Here is a 19084-nt window from a genome sequence, read left to right as displayed (position 1 = left end):
GGCTTATTTTGGTAGTGATGTGCTGCATGGGCAAATTGCAAGGCTATGATGACTGATGTGGAAAGGACAGAAGAAGGGGAAAATAGTGCCTGAGGGAAAAGGTGACATAATCTCAATGGAGGTATGCAGAGTTATATGGGGACAAATGTCAACTTAGCTGAATAGCCCTTATGTAACCAAAAGAGGTTAGCCATACATAATTCATTAGGAAATTGGCAAAGGAACAAATCTAAAGATAGATTATTAGCTGGCAGCTTTTTAAAATGAGCTTCAGAGGGACTGCAACTTGGAAGTATTTATATTAGTGTAGCGAGGGGACATATTTCATAAATCAATGAAGGGCATTAAGGTACTAAAGGCATTCTTTTGAAAAGTACATTACTGGTGTAGGCTGAAAGAATACACTATCAATTGTCATCCAAATCATTGAAAAAGAAAACCTAAGGTCCTTGCTTTCCTGGGAAAAATAATGGGCCACATTTTCTAGGCTTAATCAAACCATTCTTTTCCCAAGTAGCAACTTCCAATCCAACTAACAGTGCCAAGTTGCCCTGATGTGATTGAAGACTGAAACAGAGCTCCTTAACTGAATTCTGAGGTAAGATCTGAATGGGATGAAAGCTAAATGCAACAGAGAGATCATTTCTCTTTCCTTCTGTTCCTAATCCAAGCCACATCACTGTTTTCCTTCTATGGAATATGTTGATGCTCATGCTAACTGGGGGAAAAAAAAAGAGGTAACAGCCAGAAAAACCAAAGACACTAAGACATTACAGACAGTATCACCTCCTATGCGGGATAAATGAAAAGAGCTGTAAAAGCAGTCCCAGCTTTACCTCCACAGCAGTTCTGCAGGATCGTAACACTCCTGTTCCTGTGGCGTACATCTCCGCTAGGTAATAAATAGCAAGGGGCTGCCCACTCTGAGAGGCCAAGTAAAAATATTTGAAGGCAAGCTTATAATCCTTCCACACTCCAGAGCCAGCTGAAAATGAAAATATCTATGAGTCACATTTGTTTCATTAGTTGATAGTATACCCTATGGATACAATGGTTGTTATGATGCCTGCTATTTTTAAATAGGATGGGGGGGTGGGAAGAAGCCAAATGTCTGCTGCTGCAAATCTACTATGAGGACAAAAATAGGGAAAGGTATGTTCTCGACATCATTTGGGAAACTAAGGAAGTTGAACCACTTGTCTTATAGAAATACCTCCTTCATACGAAGTAACTAATGAGTTAGTAAAATGAGTTAAGGAAAATTTGACTTAATGGAAAAGGTGGGCCCTGATGATTAGAAACTTATCATGATCTCAGAAACCTTTCCATCATTCCATGACAGGGCACCCCTGCCCACAGCCACGGAGCATGGATCAGGAGAATTCAAACTCCTGGAAGACCAGCTCTCAATTAATTAATCTCAGAGCCAGGAGAGGTATTTGGTGCCAGAACAGAACAAAGAGCCAGTAGATTCCCAGCAACAGGAATTTTTGTCCTTGGCACTCCCAGAATTCTCAGTTTTGAATTGTGTACCTCTAGATACTTGGAAAAGGAAGGCGTTTTCATTACATGGTCCTCAAATCTTTTCCAGCTCTAATATTTTGTGGCCTTAGTGGTAATGCTGTGTATGGATTCAGGACAAAAGCTCAGGTTTGTGTGGTAGCACATGCTTACAATTTTAGCCCTTGGGAGGCTGATATCAGATTGTGAGTTTGAGACCAGCCTGAGCTACATAGTGAGTTCAAGGCCAGCTTAGGAAGCCTTACTTTAAAAGAGAAAGGAAGGAAGGAAGAAACAAAGGGAAGGAAGGAGGGAGGGAGAAAAAGAAACAGGGGAAAAAGGAAAAGAAAGGAAGGAAGTGGAGGAAAGAAAAGGAATGGCAAAAAAGCAAGAGCTGGGCATGGTGGCTCACGCCAGTAATCCTAGCTACTCAGGAGTCTGAGATCTGGAGATCAAAGTTCAAAGCTAGCCCAGGGAACAAAATAGGACCTGAGACTCTTACCTCCAATTAACTTCTAGAAAACTGGAAGTGGGGCTTGGCTCAAGGGTAGGGTGGTAGCCTTGAGCTGAAGAGCTTAGGGACATTGCCCAGGCTGGGTTCAAGCCCCATAACCGACTCCCCCTCCACAAAAAAATGCAAGGTTTAGGAAGCAGATTGCTCTAATTAGAATCCCAACTCTACTAATTATGTGGTCCTGGAGAAGATGTGTGACCTCAATTTGAGGTCAATGAAATCATTGACAAAGACTTCATATTTTGTTTTTTCCCTCCCATAGATCTTTCTCATATTTATATTACACAATTTTTTTCTACCTTAAGTTATCAAGGATTAAAAAATATCCTCTATCATGGATAATAAGGTCTCTACCTAGCTGGGTCCAACCAGATCTCATCCCACCAACTTTTTTCCAGAAGCTCTTTTCTCTGGTTATAACTTATGTCCATGATTCTCATGATCTAGAAATGAAAACCAAGAAGGTTCTCATTCCCTTAATGCTTTTTTTTCCTGTAGAGGCATACTTTTTCGCCTTCCCATTAAATGCACAATTTTGGAAGGATTTCTTCAACTTTAAGCCACACTTTTTAATTTTTTTCTTTTTTATTGTCTAGGTAATGTAGAGAGGGGTTACAATTACATTCGCCAGATAGTAGGTGCATTGCTTCTCACACATTGATATCCCTTCTCATGTTTTTATTCCCATTTCCCTCCCTCTCAACCCCTCCCAATCACCTTGTTTTCCCCCCTTCCCTTTCCTATTTCAAATAAACAAATAAACATATATATGTATATAATATCCCAGGTAACAAAGTCACATACATTAACAATATGCGATTAACCAATGTTAAAGCCACACTTTTTGCAAGAGCTTTCTTCTCTCCATTCAGAACCTACTGTTATCTGGCTTCTGTTCCAGCTAATCCAATACTTCCACCTACATTCTCATATTGATGAATCCCAAGGCTACTCCATTTTTCTTAGTATTACTTTATTGTTGTTGTTGTTAAAAACCAGGCTTCTGATTTCATTTTCACACACATACTGCTCATTCATTGACTCTAGAACTCTACATACTTTTTGCTCATTTAGTTCCCATCCAGAATTCTATATTCTGTTTCTATAACCATGCCTTTTCTTTCTTCTTGGTGAGTACCTTCTCTTTTGCCTATCATTTCAACTGATAAACACATTTCTGATCACAGCTCACTTTTCCTTTCCCTCATACTCATCTCCTTCTCTCTTAACTCACATCCATGTTGATGAGTCCTGAATCCTTCTCTCCAACTTTGACCTTCTCTTGTGAGTTTCATGGTTACTTCTGATATGTGTGTGATACCACATTGGCTATCATCTCAAACTTAACCTCATCACTGGTGAGCTGCTGACTTTGTGCTTTCTTGCTTCTCCCACCTCCCCCACCCCCCACCCTTTCCTTCATTCTTCCTCAAACCTATCTTCAGCTTGTTGCATGAATTCTCCAGGCACTCACATCAACCCTTTGAATTATTATAGAAAAGTAGCAGATTTACTAATGCATATGTAATTCAAAATAAAGCAGTCATATTTATAGTACCTACAGTAGTACATGAAGCCTAACTGGAACTGTGCATTAGGCCATCCTTTCTCTGCAGCTTTCTGAAAGTATTTAAGTGCTTCGGCATAATTCTGAAAGATAATTACATTCTATTATTCAAAGCTATATGTACCATTCCATGGTAACAATTATCTTCCACTTTTAAAGAGAATATAACCAGTGCCATATAGGCTAATAAAAATATCATCAGAAATATAATTTATTTTGTTATTACATTGGATTCTATTAAAATAAGTATCTCACTTCCACTATAAATTATATATCTTATACAGTGATAACAGGTTTTTATTTTTTTTTTCCAGTCCTGGGCTTGAGGTCAGGGCCTGAGCACTATCTTTGGACTTTGTCTCTCAAGGCTAGAGCTCTACTACTTGAGCCTCAGCACCACGGCCATCTTTTTTCTATGTATGTGGTACTGAGGAATCGAACCTGGGTCTTTGTGCATGCTAGACAAGCAATCTACCACTATGCCAAACTCCTGGCCCACTGACAGCAAGTTTTATTAGATAGTTTTGTTGAAGGTCACTCAAAAGGCTAATCTAAGAAGATTAATTTTTATACCATTAAAATCCTCAAGAAACAGATATTTTGAAGCCTATTTAGAATCTATGATTCCAAAATACAATTAGGGTTTTTATTCTTGTCATAAAACTGATTTTACTGAATTGTTTTATTCTTTATTACACGATACAATAATTTTGCCAAGCAGGCAATAGAGACTACTTCCTATAAGTTAATGAATAACACATTTTACCCTATAAATTACTAGAAACATATTGAAAGGATAATAATATTATCTAACTTACCACAGGGATACCTTTTCCATGAAAATGAAGGAGACCAAGTCCATAAAGACCAATTGCGTTGCCCTAGAAGAATTTTCAAAATCCAAGTAAAATATCAGAAGGATTCATAATAAGGAAAGTCACCACAAAATTATTCAGAATATTTGAAAGGCACTCAGCAAGAGATTAATGAAGACATGTTAATCAAGCAGTTAGAAGGTTATTCTGACCTATCTAACTTGTCTTTTAATAGTTTCATAACCTCCCTTAACTACAAAACAGAAGAGGGAAATGAAAGTCAAATGTTTCCTCCATTCTTCAATACCTACCTGATACTTGCTTTCTGTGTGATTCTTTTTGAAGGACTGGCGTGAAAGAGGAAAGGTAAATGAACTATGATTTTTGCCTTGAAGAATTTATAGTCCAGTGGGCTCTGAGCCACTTCAAATATGTGGATCACATTTCTTAGTCATGTCAAATGTGGTGAAATCAACTGAGAGCATTGTGGATATCTGAAGAAGGGCACTGAACTTTGTGGTTGAAACTAGAAAGCTAAAAAAAGACTCTTGGGCTGCAAGTTTGGCCTAGTGGTAGAGTGCTTGCTTAGCATGCATGAAGACCCATGTTCGGTTTCTTGGTGTCACGTACATAGAAAAACTAGAAGTGGTGCTGTGACTTAAACGGTAGGGTTCTAGACTTGAGGAAAAAAACAACAAGATCTGTGCTCAGCTCCTGAGCTCAAGCCCAAGACTGGCACAAAAATAAATAAATAACAAATAAATAAATAAAATAAAAAGAAAGGTAACATTTGAGCTTAGTGTCAAAAGGACAAGTGCATTTTTTTCAGAGGGGGAAAATCTATCTAGACAGTTCCTATGTATTTTAGTCAAAGGATGTAAATGACATAATTGCCCAAATGACATTATAGCTACTGTGTAAACCTCAACCCAGCCACTAAAGAAAAGAAAGCATTATTAGCCTGTTTCTTTATTCAAGTTTGACTACCTATATCACCACCGAAGTTTTTTTTTATTAACTTGTTGCTAAGTAATTATTATTTGTTTTCTGAATATATGATGAATACTCTAAGGAGGGAGTAGTTAGTACATTTAATACTAGAGGTACTTTAGCCCATGCTCAAATATATTGATATGTAGCATATCAATCCTGGTTGAAGAATGAATCTTGAAAGTGATTTCCTAGTTAGAAAACATTCTTCCTCAAGCAACTTGCCCTCTGGTGACTGCAAAAAGCCAAGTCTTGATCACTTAGCTTTCTTTTATCAGTTTTATTTTATAGATATTTCTTTGAGAGCTTGGAGAGGAAAGAAGGAAGAATGGTGAGGAGAATGTTGCAAAAGCTGTGATAAACTGCTTTTGTTCTCTGAGAAGTCAGAAGCTCATTGGCTGTTTTAGTCCAAAAATACTGTTTAGAATCTCATGTCAGTTGGGACCAATACAGGTACCAATACAGGAACCTCCAGGCTCCAGGTACCTGGGGAGTACATTAAGCAGGTGATGGGGAGAGTAGAGGAAGTCAAGGCAAAATTCCATGTCTTCTCAGTCTAAAGGCAGCAGCAACAGCTCCTGCCAGATTTTGCCACAAGAAAGGCAGTCCTGTGTGGTAAGCTCTTGCTATTTTACAAGAAAAGCTAAATGTGTACATTCCCCCCTCCCCACCCTCTTTTCAGTTGGATCATGTGCTGCAAAGTTTTAGAGGCACATCTCACACAATGGTGTGAAAATCCAGCCATCACACTTAGGAACCACAAAAGGATCAGAATAAAGAAGGCCTCTTGTGCTATTAATGTATGTAACAAACAAAACAAAAGGATATATTAAAAAAAAAGGATCTGATCAAGAAATCTAATGATAACAGATGCAGGCCGGGATGTGGCCAGGAGGGATCACTACCACACTGTTGGTAGGAATGCAAACTCTTTCAACCACTATGGAAAGCAGAATGGCAGTTCCTCAAAAGACTAAACATAGAGCTCCCCTATGACCCAGCAATTCCACTACTTGGCATTTACCCAATCGTCCAGAAACAAGGACATACTAAAGCCACTAGCACAATGATGTTCATTGCAGCACTATTTACCATAGCAAAGACATGGAACCAACCCAAATGCCCCTCAGTTGATGAGTGGATCAATAAAATGTGGTATTTATACACAATGGAGTTCTATGCTGCTGTCAGAAAGAATGACATCATCCCATTTGTAAAGAAATGGAAAGACTTAGAAAAAACATATTGAGTGAAGCAAGCCAGACTCAAAGGAACATAGACTCAATGGTTTCCCTCATTTGTCATAACCAGTAGAAACCTTGGGCTCTCCTAGCAGAGATTTACAATAAAGCAAAACCTAGATAAATAAGGCCACACAGGATGACGCTAAATGAAAGGACCTCCAGGATATAGAAACAAAAGCCATCGAATGAGTGATTCTTGTTTTTAATGTACTGTTATCTCTCATCTCTTCTGCCATCCCTTGGTTATCTCATATTGTTACAGTATTTTACCTTGTTATTGATATATTGTATATATGCTTATTTGGTTATTTAAAATAGGATAGGGAAGGGGGGAACAAGATGAGGGGCAGAGGTAAGGGGAGGGAAATGGGGACCAAGACATGAGAAAGGGTATCAATGTTTGTAAAGTAATGCACCTTTTATCTGGTGAAATAATGTAACCCTTCTATTAATTAATTAAAATATGTATATGTGTGTAAATATATATATATATATATATATATATATATATAGGATCTGAATGTTCAAATTCTGGTGACTTTTTTTTTGTTTGAGACTGGCACTTGATGCTTTTGCCCATTGGCTGGTATTCAGCCATGGGAGCTACACCTTTAATCTCAAGTTTACCTTTTTTTCTTTCTTTTTCGGTTTTTTTTGTTGTTGTTATTCTTAAGGTGATTATAAGGTTATTTCATAAATCAAGTAATGAGTGCATTTCTTTTTTGGACAATGTTACTCCTTCTTTTGAAGTTTACTGATTTTTTTTTTTTTGCCAGTCCTGGGCTTGAGCTCAGGGCCTGAGCATTGTCCTTGGACTTTCTCAAGGCTAGAGCTCTACCACCTGAGCCTCAGCACCACTGCTGGCTTTTCTGTGTATGTTGTACCAAGGAATCAAACCCAAGTCTTCGTGAATGCTAGGCAAGCACTCTACCACTAGGCCAAACTCCCGGCCTGATGATTTTTAAAACACTTTTTATAACATGTGGATTGTAAGGCTGGGCTCCAATGGCTCCCATGTGTAATTCTAACTGCTTAAGAAACTGAATCTGAGAATAGTGATTCAAAGCTAGCCCATTAAGGAAAGTCTATGAAACTTATCTCCAATTAAGCACCCCAAAAACTGGAAATGGAACTGTGGCTCAAGTGGAAGGGCACTTTGTCTTGAGCAAGAAAAGCTAAGGGCAACATCTAGGCCCTGTTTCAAGCCCCAGTTACCCCCCTCCCTCCACACACTCACAAAATCAAAACAGAAAAATGCATGTTACCATTTCTCATGTTGCAACTTCCACATTAAGTCTGAATGTTCTCTGTCAAGTTAACTGAAATGAAGCTAGGGAGAAGATGCTCATTTATTTCACAAATATTTAATGGAGGACTTGCCTCTCTCTTCTTTGCCTAATCTTTTTATTAAGATGGAATATGAATGGAATAATAAAAGACCCCGTATAGCAAAAACACTTCTTAGCAGAAAGAACAGCGAAGGAGGAATTTCAATACCAAACTTTAGACTCTATTACAGAGCTATAATAATCAAAACAGCTTGGTACTGGCACAAGAACAGGCCTGAAGACCAATGGAATAGAACTAAGAACCCAGATATTAACCCACAGACCTGTGGCCATCTAATCTTTGACAAGGGAGCCAAAAAAAATAGAATGGAAGAAAGACAGCCTCTTCAACAAGTGGCGCTGGCAGAACTGTTTAAGCACCTGCAGAAAACTAAAGTTGGATCCTTCTTTGTCACCCTGCACCAGGATTAACTCCAAATGGATCTAAGCCTTCGAGGTAAAACCTCACACACTGAAAACTTTACAAGAAGGAATAGGAGACACACTAGGCCTCCTTGGCACAGGTTGAAACTTTCTCAATAAGGACCAAGAAACACAACAAATCAGAGAAAGGCTGGATAAGTGGGAGTGCATTAAACTGCAGAGCTTCTGTATGGCAAAGGACATAGCTAGTAAATTAATTAGGAAGCCTACAGAGTGGGAGAAGATCTTCACCAACCATACAACGAACAAAGGCCTCATATCTAAAATATATCAACAGCTCAAAAAATTGAATCAATCCAAAACTAATCTCCAAAGTAACAACCATCCCATTAAAAGATGGGCCAAAGACCTAAAGAGAATCTTCAATGAAGAAGAAACAAAAATGGCCTATAGACACATGAAGAAAGGCTCAATATCTCTGTTCATAAAAGAAATGCAAATCAAAACAACTCTAAGATTCCACCTCACTCCAGGATCAAGAAAACTAATAACAACAGATGCTGGAGGGGATGTGGCCAGGAGGGATCACTACTGCACTTCTGGTGGGAGTGCAAACTCGTTCAACCAGTATGGAAAGCAGAATGGCAGTTCTTCAAAAGACTAAACATAGAGCTCCCCTATGACCCAGCAATTCCACTACTTGGCATTTACCCAATTGTCCAGAAACAAGGGCATACTAAATCCACCAGCACAATGATGTTCATTGCAACACTATTTACCATAGCAAAGATATGGAACCAACCCAGATGTCCCTCAGTTGATGAGTGGATCAACAAGATGTGGTATTTATACACAATTGAATTCTATGCTGCTGTCAGAAAGAATGACATCGCCCCATTTGAAAGAAAATGGAAAGACTTAGAAAAAATCATATTAAGTGAAGTAAGCCAGACTCAAAGGAGCATAGGCCCAATAGTCTCCCTCATTTGTCATAATCAGTAGAAACCTTGGGCTCTCCTAGCAGAGATTTACAATAGAACAAAATCTAGAGACATTAGACCAAATAGTAGGACGCTAAATGAAAGGACCTCCAGGATAAGGAAATAAAAGCCATATAATGAGTGACTGTTGTCCTTAATGTACTATGTTATCGCTCATCTCTTTTGCCATCCCTTGGTTATCTCATATTGTTACAATTTTTCACCTTGTTATCTGATATATTTTATATGTGCTTAATTGGTTATTTGAAATTGGATAGGGAAGGGGGGAAATCAAGATAAGTGGGGGTTGGGTGGGAGGGAAATAGGGACCATGTCATGAGAAAGGGTATCAATGTTTGTGAAGTTATGCACCTTCTATCTGGTGAATATAATGTAACCCTTCTATTAATCTATTAATTTAAAAAAAAAGATGGAATATGGAGAAATGAGTCCTGCCTTATTCCTCAGGGTCAAGCAAAGCACCAGGGGCATGCTCATGTGCTTGTCTGCAGGAAGGTCATTCCAACTTTGGCTCCCAGGAGACAGCAGCCCCCACACCTGGGGTTGGAGCATTCCACTCTGGGCCTGGCCAAGCACACTGCCCTTGGCCCCAAAGAAACCTCTGCTTCCTTGTTAAACTCCATATAAGCCCACCCCAAAATCCAATCTCTCACTAACCTTCAATCCCTCAAGTAAGATCTGGGTCCCTCACTGTTCCTCAATAAGCAGTCCTCTGTTGACCATCAAGTCTTAGCCTATTCCTTTTCTGTTCCCTTCCATTTTCCTAATATTTAATGTACCTGGTTATGGATGAGGACCTTGTCCTTCTTATGACCTTCAGACAGTGGGAGAGAAATTAGGGGCAGCAAAATTGCAGACACCCAGCAGTAGAGAGAGAATGTGGGAAAGGAAGAAATTCTAAGCCACAGAAAGAGGACTGTGCTCTGCTCTAGAAATGAGTAGGACTTGGAATGGGTGACTCTGGGAAGAGTACACTATGAGAAAAGTACAGAGATGAGAGGGATGGCCGGACACATTTAGTTTGCAATAGAGAACCAGAGTTGTATGGTTCAGCATATCACAATATAGGCTCACTGCCAATTAATTTTTTAATTACAGGTTCATGAGTAAATAAGACAAGAGACTGTAAAATCTATAGCTTAGTGTCTTAGTCCTGATATAACTTTGCAACACGTGTAACAAGCAGTATTTTTTAAAGTAGTAAAATGAGCAATACATGAGATATCTAACAAAGCATCTAGCGATGACCAAAGACTATATGGTTGTGTCTATGCCATGCCATTCTGAATAATTACCTTACAGGGAATTTTAGATTTCTCTTATAAGGAAAGGAAGCTGAGGTTTGGAACAAGGCCATCTCAATCCCTGAATAGCTGGGGAGCAGAGTTAACTTACTCACCCAGCTTCTTGGGTGTTATTCCTTTAGGCTGACAGATCACTGTGGCTTGCCATATTATGAGATCATTCTGTTACCACATTTTCGTTCTGCTCTTCCTCATTGTCTTTCTAATCTAATGGTACTCCAGTTCACTGTCTTGCTGAGCAATGATCTCAGTTTCATATAAATTACAAGGGAGAGGAACCCAATACCAGCCTCCTCAGTAATTTACACCACAAGAACAGCAGCTACAAGCTGAGCGGCTTGTCATCTGTAAATAGGAGTAGTGCATATAGGCATTTAAAAAGTAAGAATAGTGAAGAATATTCTTGATTTAAACACATCTTGATTGTTGGTATTGCAGTATAAAATTATAATGCAACAAAATGCTTCCTACTGTGTGGGAATAGAATTTACCAGGGCCATTTACCAAGATTAGGCTGATGGATGTTGGGATGAGAATGTATTTTATGAATTTCAGAGTAGGCCGGGTGCCTGTGGCTCATGCTGATAATCCTAAAATCTTGGGAGGCTGAGATGGAAGGATTGTGGTTTGAAGCTAGCCCACACATGAAAGTCTATGAGACACTTCTTTCCAAGAAACTATTCATAAAAAGCCAAAAGTGCTACTGTGGTTCAAGGGTCACAGCACAGGAGGGTTAGGGGCAGCACACAATTCCTGAGTTTAAGCCACAGGACCAGCAAAAAAAAAAAGGAATTCTGAGTAAATCTGTTGACTCTTGTCTGGAATGGCATAGCATTTGCATTTAACTTATGTACATCCTCCTAACCTATAGATAACTTATAATACCTAATATGATATGAATGCTGTGTAAATAGCATTGCTCTATTGCTTAAGGAATAATAAATACCAAGACAAAAATCTGTACATATTTAGTATTGATACTCAAATAAGGATACTGGGTCTATATAAAATCCCCTTGTACTTAGAGCCATCCTGCTGTCTTGCTGGGTGGTAGAGGCTTTCCACCCAGCTCTGAAAAGCCTAGAGGTGAGAAAGTCTATTGTTTGAAATGCAGATGTCATGCTGGTTAGCCCCAGGTAAGCTTTGCAGCAGCAAATGCTCATCCTAGATTATTGCCCTGTTTGCTTTTCTTGCCTTTGGGTTTTCCCCTATGGCCTACTTGTGTTGAATCCAGTCTTCAAGCAAATGGTGTTTTTTGTTTTGTTTTGTTTTTTGGATTTTTTTTTTTTTTGTCTTTAAAAGCTTTGTTAAAGGTACATTTTGGGCTGCTAGTCTTTGAGACAGGGGTATATCTGCAATCGCAAGCACTCTAATAAAGACTGCTAAGTCAACATCTCAAAATGTAGCTTCTCTTGCTGGGCACCAGTGGCTCATGCCTATATAACCCTTGCTACTCAGGAGAGGCTGAGATCTGAGGATTGCAGTTCAAAGCCAGCCTGGGCAAAAAAAAAAAAAAATCCATTGAGACTCTTATCTCCAAACTACTCAAAAAAGCCAGAAATGACACTGTGGCTCAAGTGGTAGAGTGCTTGCCTTGAACAAAACAAGCTCAGGGACAGTGCCCAAGCCCAGAATTCAAGCTCCGGGACTAGGAAAAAAAAAAGTGGCTTCTTTGTATCTTGGGATTGAATTCCTCTATAACAATAGGATTGAAAAATATTTTTGTGCTGGGCTTGGTTGAATTTTAGATATAGAGCCTGGGATACAGAGAGTCAACTGTATCCTATATTCCTTCATAGTTCCAATCCATTCTTCCTTGGATATACTTCAAAGCTCCTTGTATCTACCTGATCTCAAACTTGGAATGATCATAGCTGATACACAAGCACTTCCTACAGTTATTGTTTTAGGTATTTCACAACATGAGGCACATATTTATTAACTCCTTAAAACCTGCCTGGCATGATATTATCCAGTAAACCTTATATTCCCATTTTATAGATGGAGAAGTGAAACACAGAAACACTAAGTCTATGATCACACAGTAAATTGCAGAATTTAAGCCCCAAACATTGTCTCCACAGCAATATATGTATTTTTATCATCTTTCCCTGGCCATCTATTTGGCAATTTCCTTCCTGAGCTCTGACCTTTGGATAGGATACTACAGAGGAGAAAAATAGATATTTCTTGGTTTTGTGGCTATTGATTGAGTTTTCCCTTCCTCTGTCCTCATCTATTTTAGTTTCTGTTCCTAGGCTACACAGCTTCATCTACCACACAGGGAAGACAGCTGAGCCTCTGTCTGACCTTCTGCTGGCCTGTGAGGGCAAGCATAAGTCACCATCCTTCCTGTATTATCAAAAAGATAAGTCCTAGCTCTCTCACATCAACCTAATGTTTCAGTTTCAAGGATATTTCTCTAGGATATGAAATTCCTCACTATCTGGACTTGGGACTTGGAAGTTAATTTTTGGGTAGCAGTTGCACTAATAAAAACCTGTTTGTGTGTATTTGTGCTTAGGGCAGTGACTCGAGGACATACCTTATCAGCTGCCATGGAAAAATATTTGAAGGCAGTAGCATTGTTTTGTGGTGCTGCAGCATTCCCCTCTAAATACATCTAGAGAAAAACAAATGAAAAGGACGAGTGAACAAAAGAATTTGATAGTATGAAAATAATTTAAAACCAACGGGAATGATTGTGAAACATGGTGAATGTAGCAATTGCTACCAAATTCTAATTTTGAAAGAATTTTAATTTTTGTGAATGTTACCTCAGTTTTTTTAAAAAAAAAAAACAAGAATAAAAAGCACAAACTAAAGGTACCCTGTACTTTATATATCTCAGAGTGACTTTGTCAAGAAATGGAGCCTATTTGTATTTTCTCAAGTTTCTGGCAACTAAATTAGTTTATGTCATTTATGTACTAAATTACTTTATGTGTGAAGCTGGGACCTCATTCCCATGGTTTCTAAGGCAACTTGGTTGCAGAGAATCAAAGGCAACACTGTGGAATGCGGGGAGAGCGGTCTTTCAGGAATAGGGAGCATCTTTATCCCAAGACCTTCTATTAGAGGAGGCATAAGAAAAATCTTGGAAAGCACAGAGATGTTTTTCTTTCCAGGAGTAGAAGGAAGAGGCCCTTGGTTGGACAGAGACCTATATCAGTCTCTGATGATCAGTTAACCTGGATTTCCTGTTCTGTGATGGGGCTCAGGAGATTCACAAGCTCATAGATTTACTCGGTGGAAGTGGAAGAGCCTGGGCCAGGCGCATATTCATATTCTCCTCTCTCTCTCTCTCTCTCTCTCTCTCTCTCTCTCTCTCCTCTCTCTCTCTCTCTCTCTCTCTCTCTCTCTCTCTCTCTCTCTCTCTCTCTCTCTCTCATCTTGTTTCATCATCCTGCCAGCCTAGGAAGGAATTCACCAACTAACCACCAAAAAACCAGAAATGTGCAGTGGTCAAACCGGGAGAGTGCTAGCCTTGAGCAGAAAAGCTCAGCGGCAGCGCCCCATGACTGACCCCCCAAAAAAGACTACCTTCCATTTTCCACCAAATGCCTGTTAAGCTGCTAAAATGAACGAGGCTTACAGACATGCTGAATTCAATGAGCTGGTACCATTCTTTTTTTTTTTTTTGCCAGTCCTGGGCTTGAGCTCAGGGCCTGAGCACTGTCTTTGGATTTTCTCAAGGATAGAGTTCTACCACTTGAGCCTCAGCACCATTTCTGGCTTTTCTCTATGTATGTGGTATCAAGGAATTGAACCCGGGTCTTCATGCATGCTAGGCAAGCACTCTACCACTAAGCCAAACTCCTGGCCCTGGTACCATTCTTAAGTGCTTTCTTAAGTGTGTGTGTGTGTGTGTGTGTGTGTGTGTGTGTGTGTGTGTACTCAAGGCCTGTGTATGCTAGGCAAAGAGCTCTGCCTTTGAGCTATATCCCTATCCTATTCGGTCTTAAGTGCATGAAAAGTTTTGATCAACATAAACATGTACCTTTCCTATAAATGCCATGGCATTTGCACTCCCGGCCTTTGCTGCCTTTAAGAAATAGTATAATGCTTTCTGGAGAGAAAGAGAAACAGTATTATTGCCAGTCACAAGTTAATTATATGAAATGGCTTTTTAAAAATCAAACTTTATTCTTTCAGTACACATTCAGAAATATCTATGAGCTGAGTTCTGGTGGCTCACGTCTATAATAGTAGCTACTCAGGATGCTGAGATCTGAGGATCGTGGTTCAAAGCCAGCCCAGGCACTAAAGTCTGTGTGGCTTTGTGGCTCAATGTGCTAGTGTGATAGCCTTCAGCTGAAGATCTCAGGGACAGTGCTCAGGCCCTGTGTTCAAGCCCCATGACTGACCAAAAACAAATCTATTCAAAGCATGATGATCCCAAATGCTACTTAATCCATAAACCTGAAGAATGGAAGTGTGTGTATATATACAGATCACATATAAAGTTTAGAATGTGAAGACTGATTTCTAACACTTGGCAATCAAGATAGACATGTGGATTTGTAGAGAAAGATGAATCTTGGTTTCAGAGCTAACAAGTCCATTCTTTTGAAAAAAGTGGGCTTCTCTGTTAACCCTGTATATTTACTTTTACCAAGTTAGCAGAGTGCTAATGTTTAGGTGTCAGAGTAAGACCAACCACATCTAACTGACTGCTGAAACTTGCAGAGGGGAACTTTCAATTTCTTATAAATGAAATAGGAGTTGGTCAAAACCTCTGATTTCATCTAGTTCATAACATAAAGTCAAACGTTCAGTCTAGAATACATAACAGCTGACTTTTTTTCTTATGCTGCTACACTGTCTAGGCCTTACCCCAACCTTCTAGAAAATCCCACGGAAACTATATGAAGTAATAAAACAGGGATCAACTCTAGGAATGAAATTTGGAAACACTGTCCAAAGTTACACTGGACTCAACTCTTGTTCTTTAAAATCTAAGCGAGGTTGATTGATGAGGATTCACTTCCCAAGGAGAAAATAAAGTTTAAGTCTGTAGATCTTTCATCTGGAAATTCATTCCTGAAATGTTGCCCTCTAATTTGCAAGCCACTCCCTTGTTACCGGTCAGGCTGAACATAATTGCAAATTACACCTTCTTGAACTTCATTACACCATGCATCTATTTATCCATCTTTTCCAGTGTTCATTTTTTCCATTCAAAACTCAATTACAATCTACTATGTGCTTGGTGGTATGTTAGGTATTATAGGTGATTTGTAGATGAACAAGATGATTCCTACATTTGCTATTTGACAGTGGTGCTGAAGAATATATGTTGATAACATTAAGACTGTGATAGGAAAAAAGGAATGCAAAAAAAGAAAAGTATATTGAGTAACAGAATAGAAATTATGCCTAGTTTTCTATGAAATGTTTATAGGACTTTTTTCCCCTTTAGGACCCCTACAATGTCAACCATCTTTGTAACATATGATCCTGTTGAATGACCCTCAGAGGCATGTAATCAATACTGGAAGCTTCCTGATTGTAGTTCCCATATTCTTGACATTCTGGGCCCATGGTATAAAGAGGTAGACAAAAGTGAGAGGCCTCACAAATGACAGAGATGAGTCACCAGTAATGGAAATAATTGAGAATCGGGGCAGTATAATAGGCAAAGATACAGAGATAAGAATTACAAAGCTGTGTCTAGGAAACAAATTATTCTAGGGTCACCAAAACAGAATAACCAAAATCTATGGTGCAAAAAAGAGGAGCATTAACTTTGAAAACTAGTCTAAGGAGTTCTGTTTTAGTTGGAAGGAAATAGAAACTGGTGCAGTTTATGAGCATTAGGGAGTCTTGAAGCCAAAATGTCTAGAATATTCTAGATTTTAATTAAATAGGAGAAAGTTACAGCAGTAGTGTATGATTTGCTAAGTTAGAGAACATTGATATGATAAAATAAAGACATTCCTTCTGAATATCTCTCCCATTAACACACTCAGGGTAGAATTGCTGTAGACTTTTAAATATCTCTGTGAGCCAGAGCTGAATATGTCTATAGGGAACTGTGGTATTTATGCAACGCAAACTACAGGCAGGGTTTGTTTTCCTCACTCAGATTCTTTTTCTCCATGCTTTCAGGGCACTCTGTCTTGTCTTTGTCATGTCAGTCACCCACTGATTTGTGAGATTATTTTCGATTTTCTCTACTCCAGCAGAGTTAAATAGTTAATGTTAAGTGTTCATAGAATACTTTAAGAATAAATGAATAGATGGGTGAATGTTTATGAATCAAAGAAGAGAGCTGGTAATCTTTACTGAACCTTCAGCGCAAAATATTGTTATTGAGAACAAAGATCAAGTGTGTATGCACCCATCCATCTTTCATATATTTGTAGTGGTTTATTTTCTTAATTCTAAGATATACATCTCTTCCTCCCACCCCCACACACCTTATTTGTACCCATCCTAGGACTCTCAGAGCCTCAGAGCCTGGACACTGTTTCCAAGCTTTTTTTTTTCTTCTCAAGTCCAGAGTTATATCACTTGAACTATAGCTTCACGTCTGGCTTTTTTTCCCTGGTTAATTGGAGATAAAAATTGCATGAACTTTCCTGCTTAGGCTGGCTTTGAACCTTAATTCTCAGATCTTAGACTCCTGAGTAGCCAGAATTACAGTCATGAGCTACTGGTGTCCAGATCCCCTAACTCATTTTAAGCAGTATACTTCTTACTATCAATGGAATACTATAAGGTAAGTTTATATTGGCACATTTTTTTTTCTCAGTAACAACTGATAGTGTCATAGGATAAGCGGTAGCATGTCCCAGGCACTATGTTAAGGAAAGTTCTATTATTTTAACTCTCTCTCTCTCTCTCTCTCTCCTCTCTCTCTCTCTCTCTCTCTCTCTCTCTCTCTCTCTCTCTCTCTCTCTCTCTCTCTCTCCTCTCTCTCTCTCTCTCTCTCTCTCTCTCTCTCTCTCTCTCTCTCTCTCTCTCTCTCTCTCTCTCTCTCTCTCTCTTCTCTCTCCCCCCCTCTCTCTTCCTCCATCCCTCCCTTCATTGTTCTATGAAAATCCCATCTTAACCCATTTCATTCCTGGAATGAAATGTCAAGGATATGTATTATTCTAAAAACACTTATGAGCATTTCTTTTATCCCAGGCTCTGTAAAACATCCTGAAAAAAAAAAGGATGAGATTAGCACTTTCATTTTAATTGGTGGTGAAAAAAAAGTAGTTGTCTTTATATATTTGATATTATTCCCCTTATTCTGTCAGGTAGATTAATTTTGCTTCATCCACATTAATAAAGCAGTTGTCTTTACACATTTGATATTCTTCTTCCTCTGCCAGGTTTAACTTAATTCTGCTTTATCCACTTTAGTATTATGTACCCAAATATCCTGCCCTTTCTTAATCCAACTCTTTGTGAGCCTATATATATTTAGAAATGCAAATGAAATGAAAATTCATGTGTGTAGAAAAAGATAATTTAATCAAGAAAAGCACATGTAATACTTTTCAGTAATTAAGGAATTAGTTAGAGAGTGGGTAAAAATGTTGGCTGTAATGGCAATACATGAGAGACATTAATTCAATCAAATACTGGAGGAGAAGAAAAAAAAGGCCAGATAGTTATTTCTGGGTGTTTGGGTATTATTTGCTGTGCAGTAAACTGCGTCATCACATTTTAAAAAAATTTTTCAGTTGATTGAGAGATGTCTTATTTCAGTTGTAAATTTCATTGTATCCCTATAAGAATCCCTATGTAATCCTTAAGTCTCTTGTAACTCTGGTATTTATTACTAGTCTTATGACCAACATGAAGTTTATAGTGGATATTTTCCCCTTATTTGCCAGACTTGGGGCTTTAACTTAGGGCCTGGGCACTGTCGTTGAGTTTTCTCAAAGCTAGTCCTGTACCATTTGAGCCACAACACCATTTCTAGCTTTTTCTATGTGTGTGGTATGGAGGAATTGAACCCAGAGCTTGGTGCATGCTAGGCAAGCACTCTTACCACTAGACCACATTCCTGGTCTAATATAGTGAGTATTTAAAAAATTCTCTTTTAGTAGCACAACACTGTGGAATTGGTCTCTATTGAATTGCTATCACTGTGTACCATTGGCAATTCTTATGTGATCAGATAACATACTGTCTTGGAGTTATCACATCTTCAAAAAGCCTTATTTCTTTGGTGGACTGAAACAGCATACTGACTCAAGTGGTGGTTTTCCAGCTAAAAAGCAATATATAATGTTTACCATGCTAGCATAGACCCATTCAAAGACTATTACTGAGAACCTGGGAAGTGCCAGGCACTCATAAACAAGACACATAGGAGTGAGCATGACATACCAGGACATACATTGCATTGTGAGAATACAGACAATAATGATCAATATAATTCAAAGAGTTACAACAAGTGTGATAGGCTGTGATGAAAGATTTGAATAGATGCAGA

General features: G+C 38.8%; 1 protein-coding gene and 1 pseudogene across 3 annotated transcripts in view; both read right to left on the bottom strand.

Moving 5' to 3' along the window:
• Positions 1-19084, bottom strand: part of Sel1l2 (SEL1L2 adaptor subunit of SYVN1 ubiquitin ligase) — an 83968-nt gene that overhangs the window by 12672 nt on the left and 52212 nt on the right. For 2 of the 3 annotated variants that reach the window (XM_090351975.1, XM_090351976.1), the window contains exons 11-15: positions 14648-14716; positions 13193-13270; positions 4400-4462; positions 3577-3664; positions 837-985 (exon numbers count right to left, since the gene is read on the bottom strand). In XM_090351975.1, coding sequence (XP_090208101.1) covers positions 837-985; positions 3577-3664; positions 4400-4462; positions 13193-13270; positions 14648-14716 — 447 coding nt within the window. The remainder of the gene's footprint in view (positions 1-836; positions 986-3576; positions 3665-4399; positions 4463-13192; positions 13271-14647; positions 14717-19084) is intronic. The other variant, XM_090351977.1, reaches the window with a different exon arrangement.
• On the bottom strand, positions 6063-6155 carry LOC150050184 (small nucleolar RNA U13; annotated as a pseudogene).

This window comes from Megascapheus bottae, chromosome 18 (assembly GCF_031878675.1).
Source record: "Megascapheus bottae isolate mThoBot1 chromosome 18, mThoBot2.hap1, whole genome shotgun sequence".
In the NCBI taxonomy this organism is placed as follows: domain Eukaryota; kingdom Metazoa; phylum Chordata; class Mammalia; order Rodentia; family Geomyidae; genus Megascapheus; species Megascapheus bottae.
Note: the sequence above shows the minus strand (reverse complement) of the source record. Positions and strands in the feature narration are given on the sequence as shown.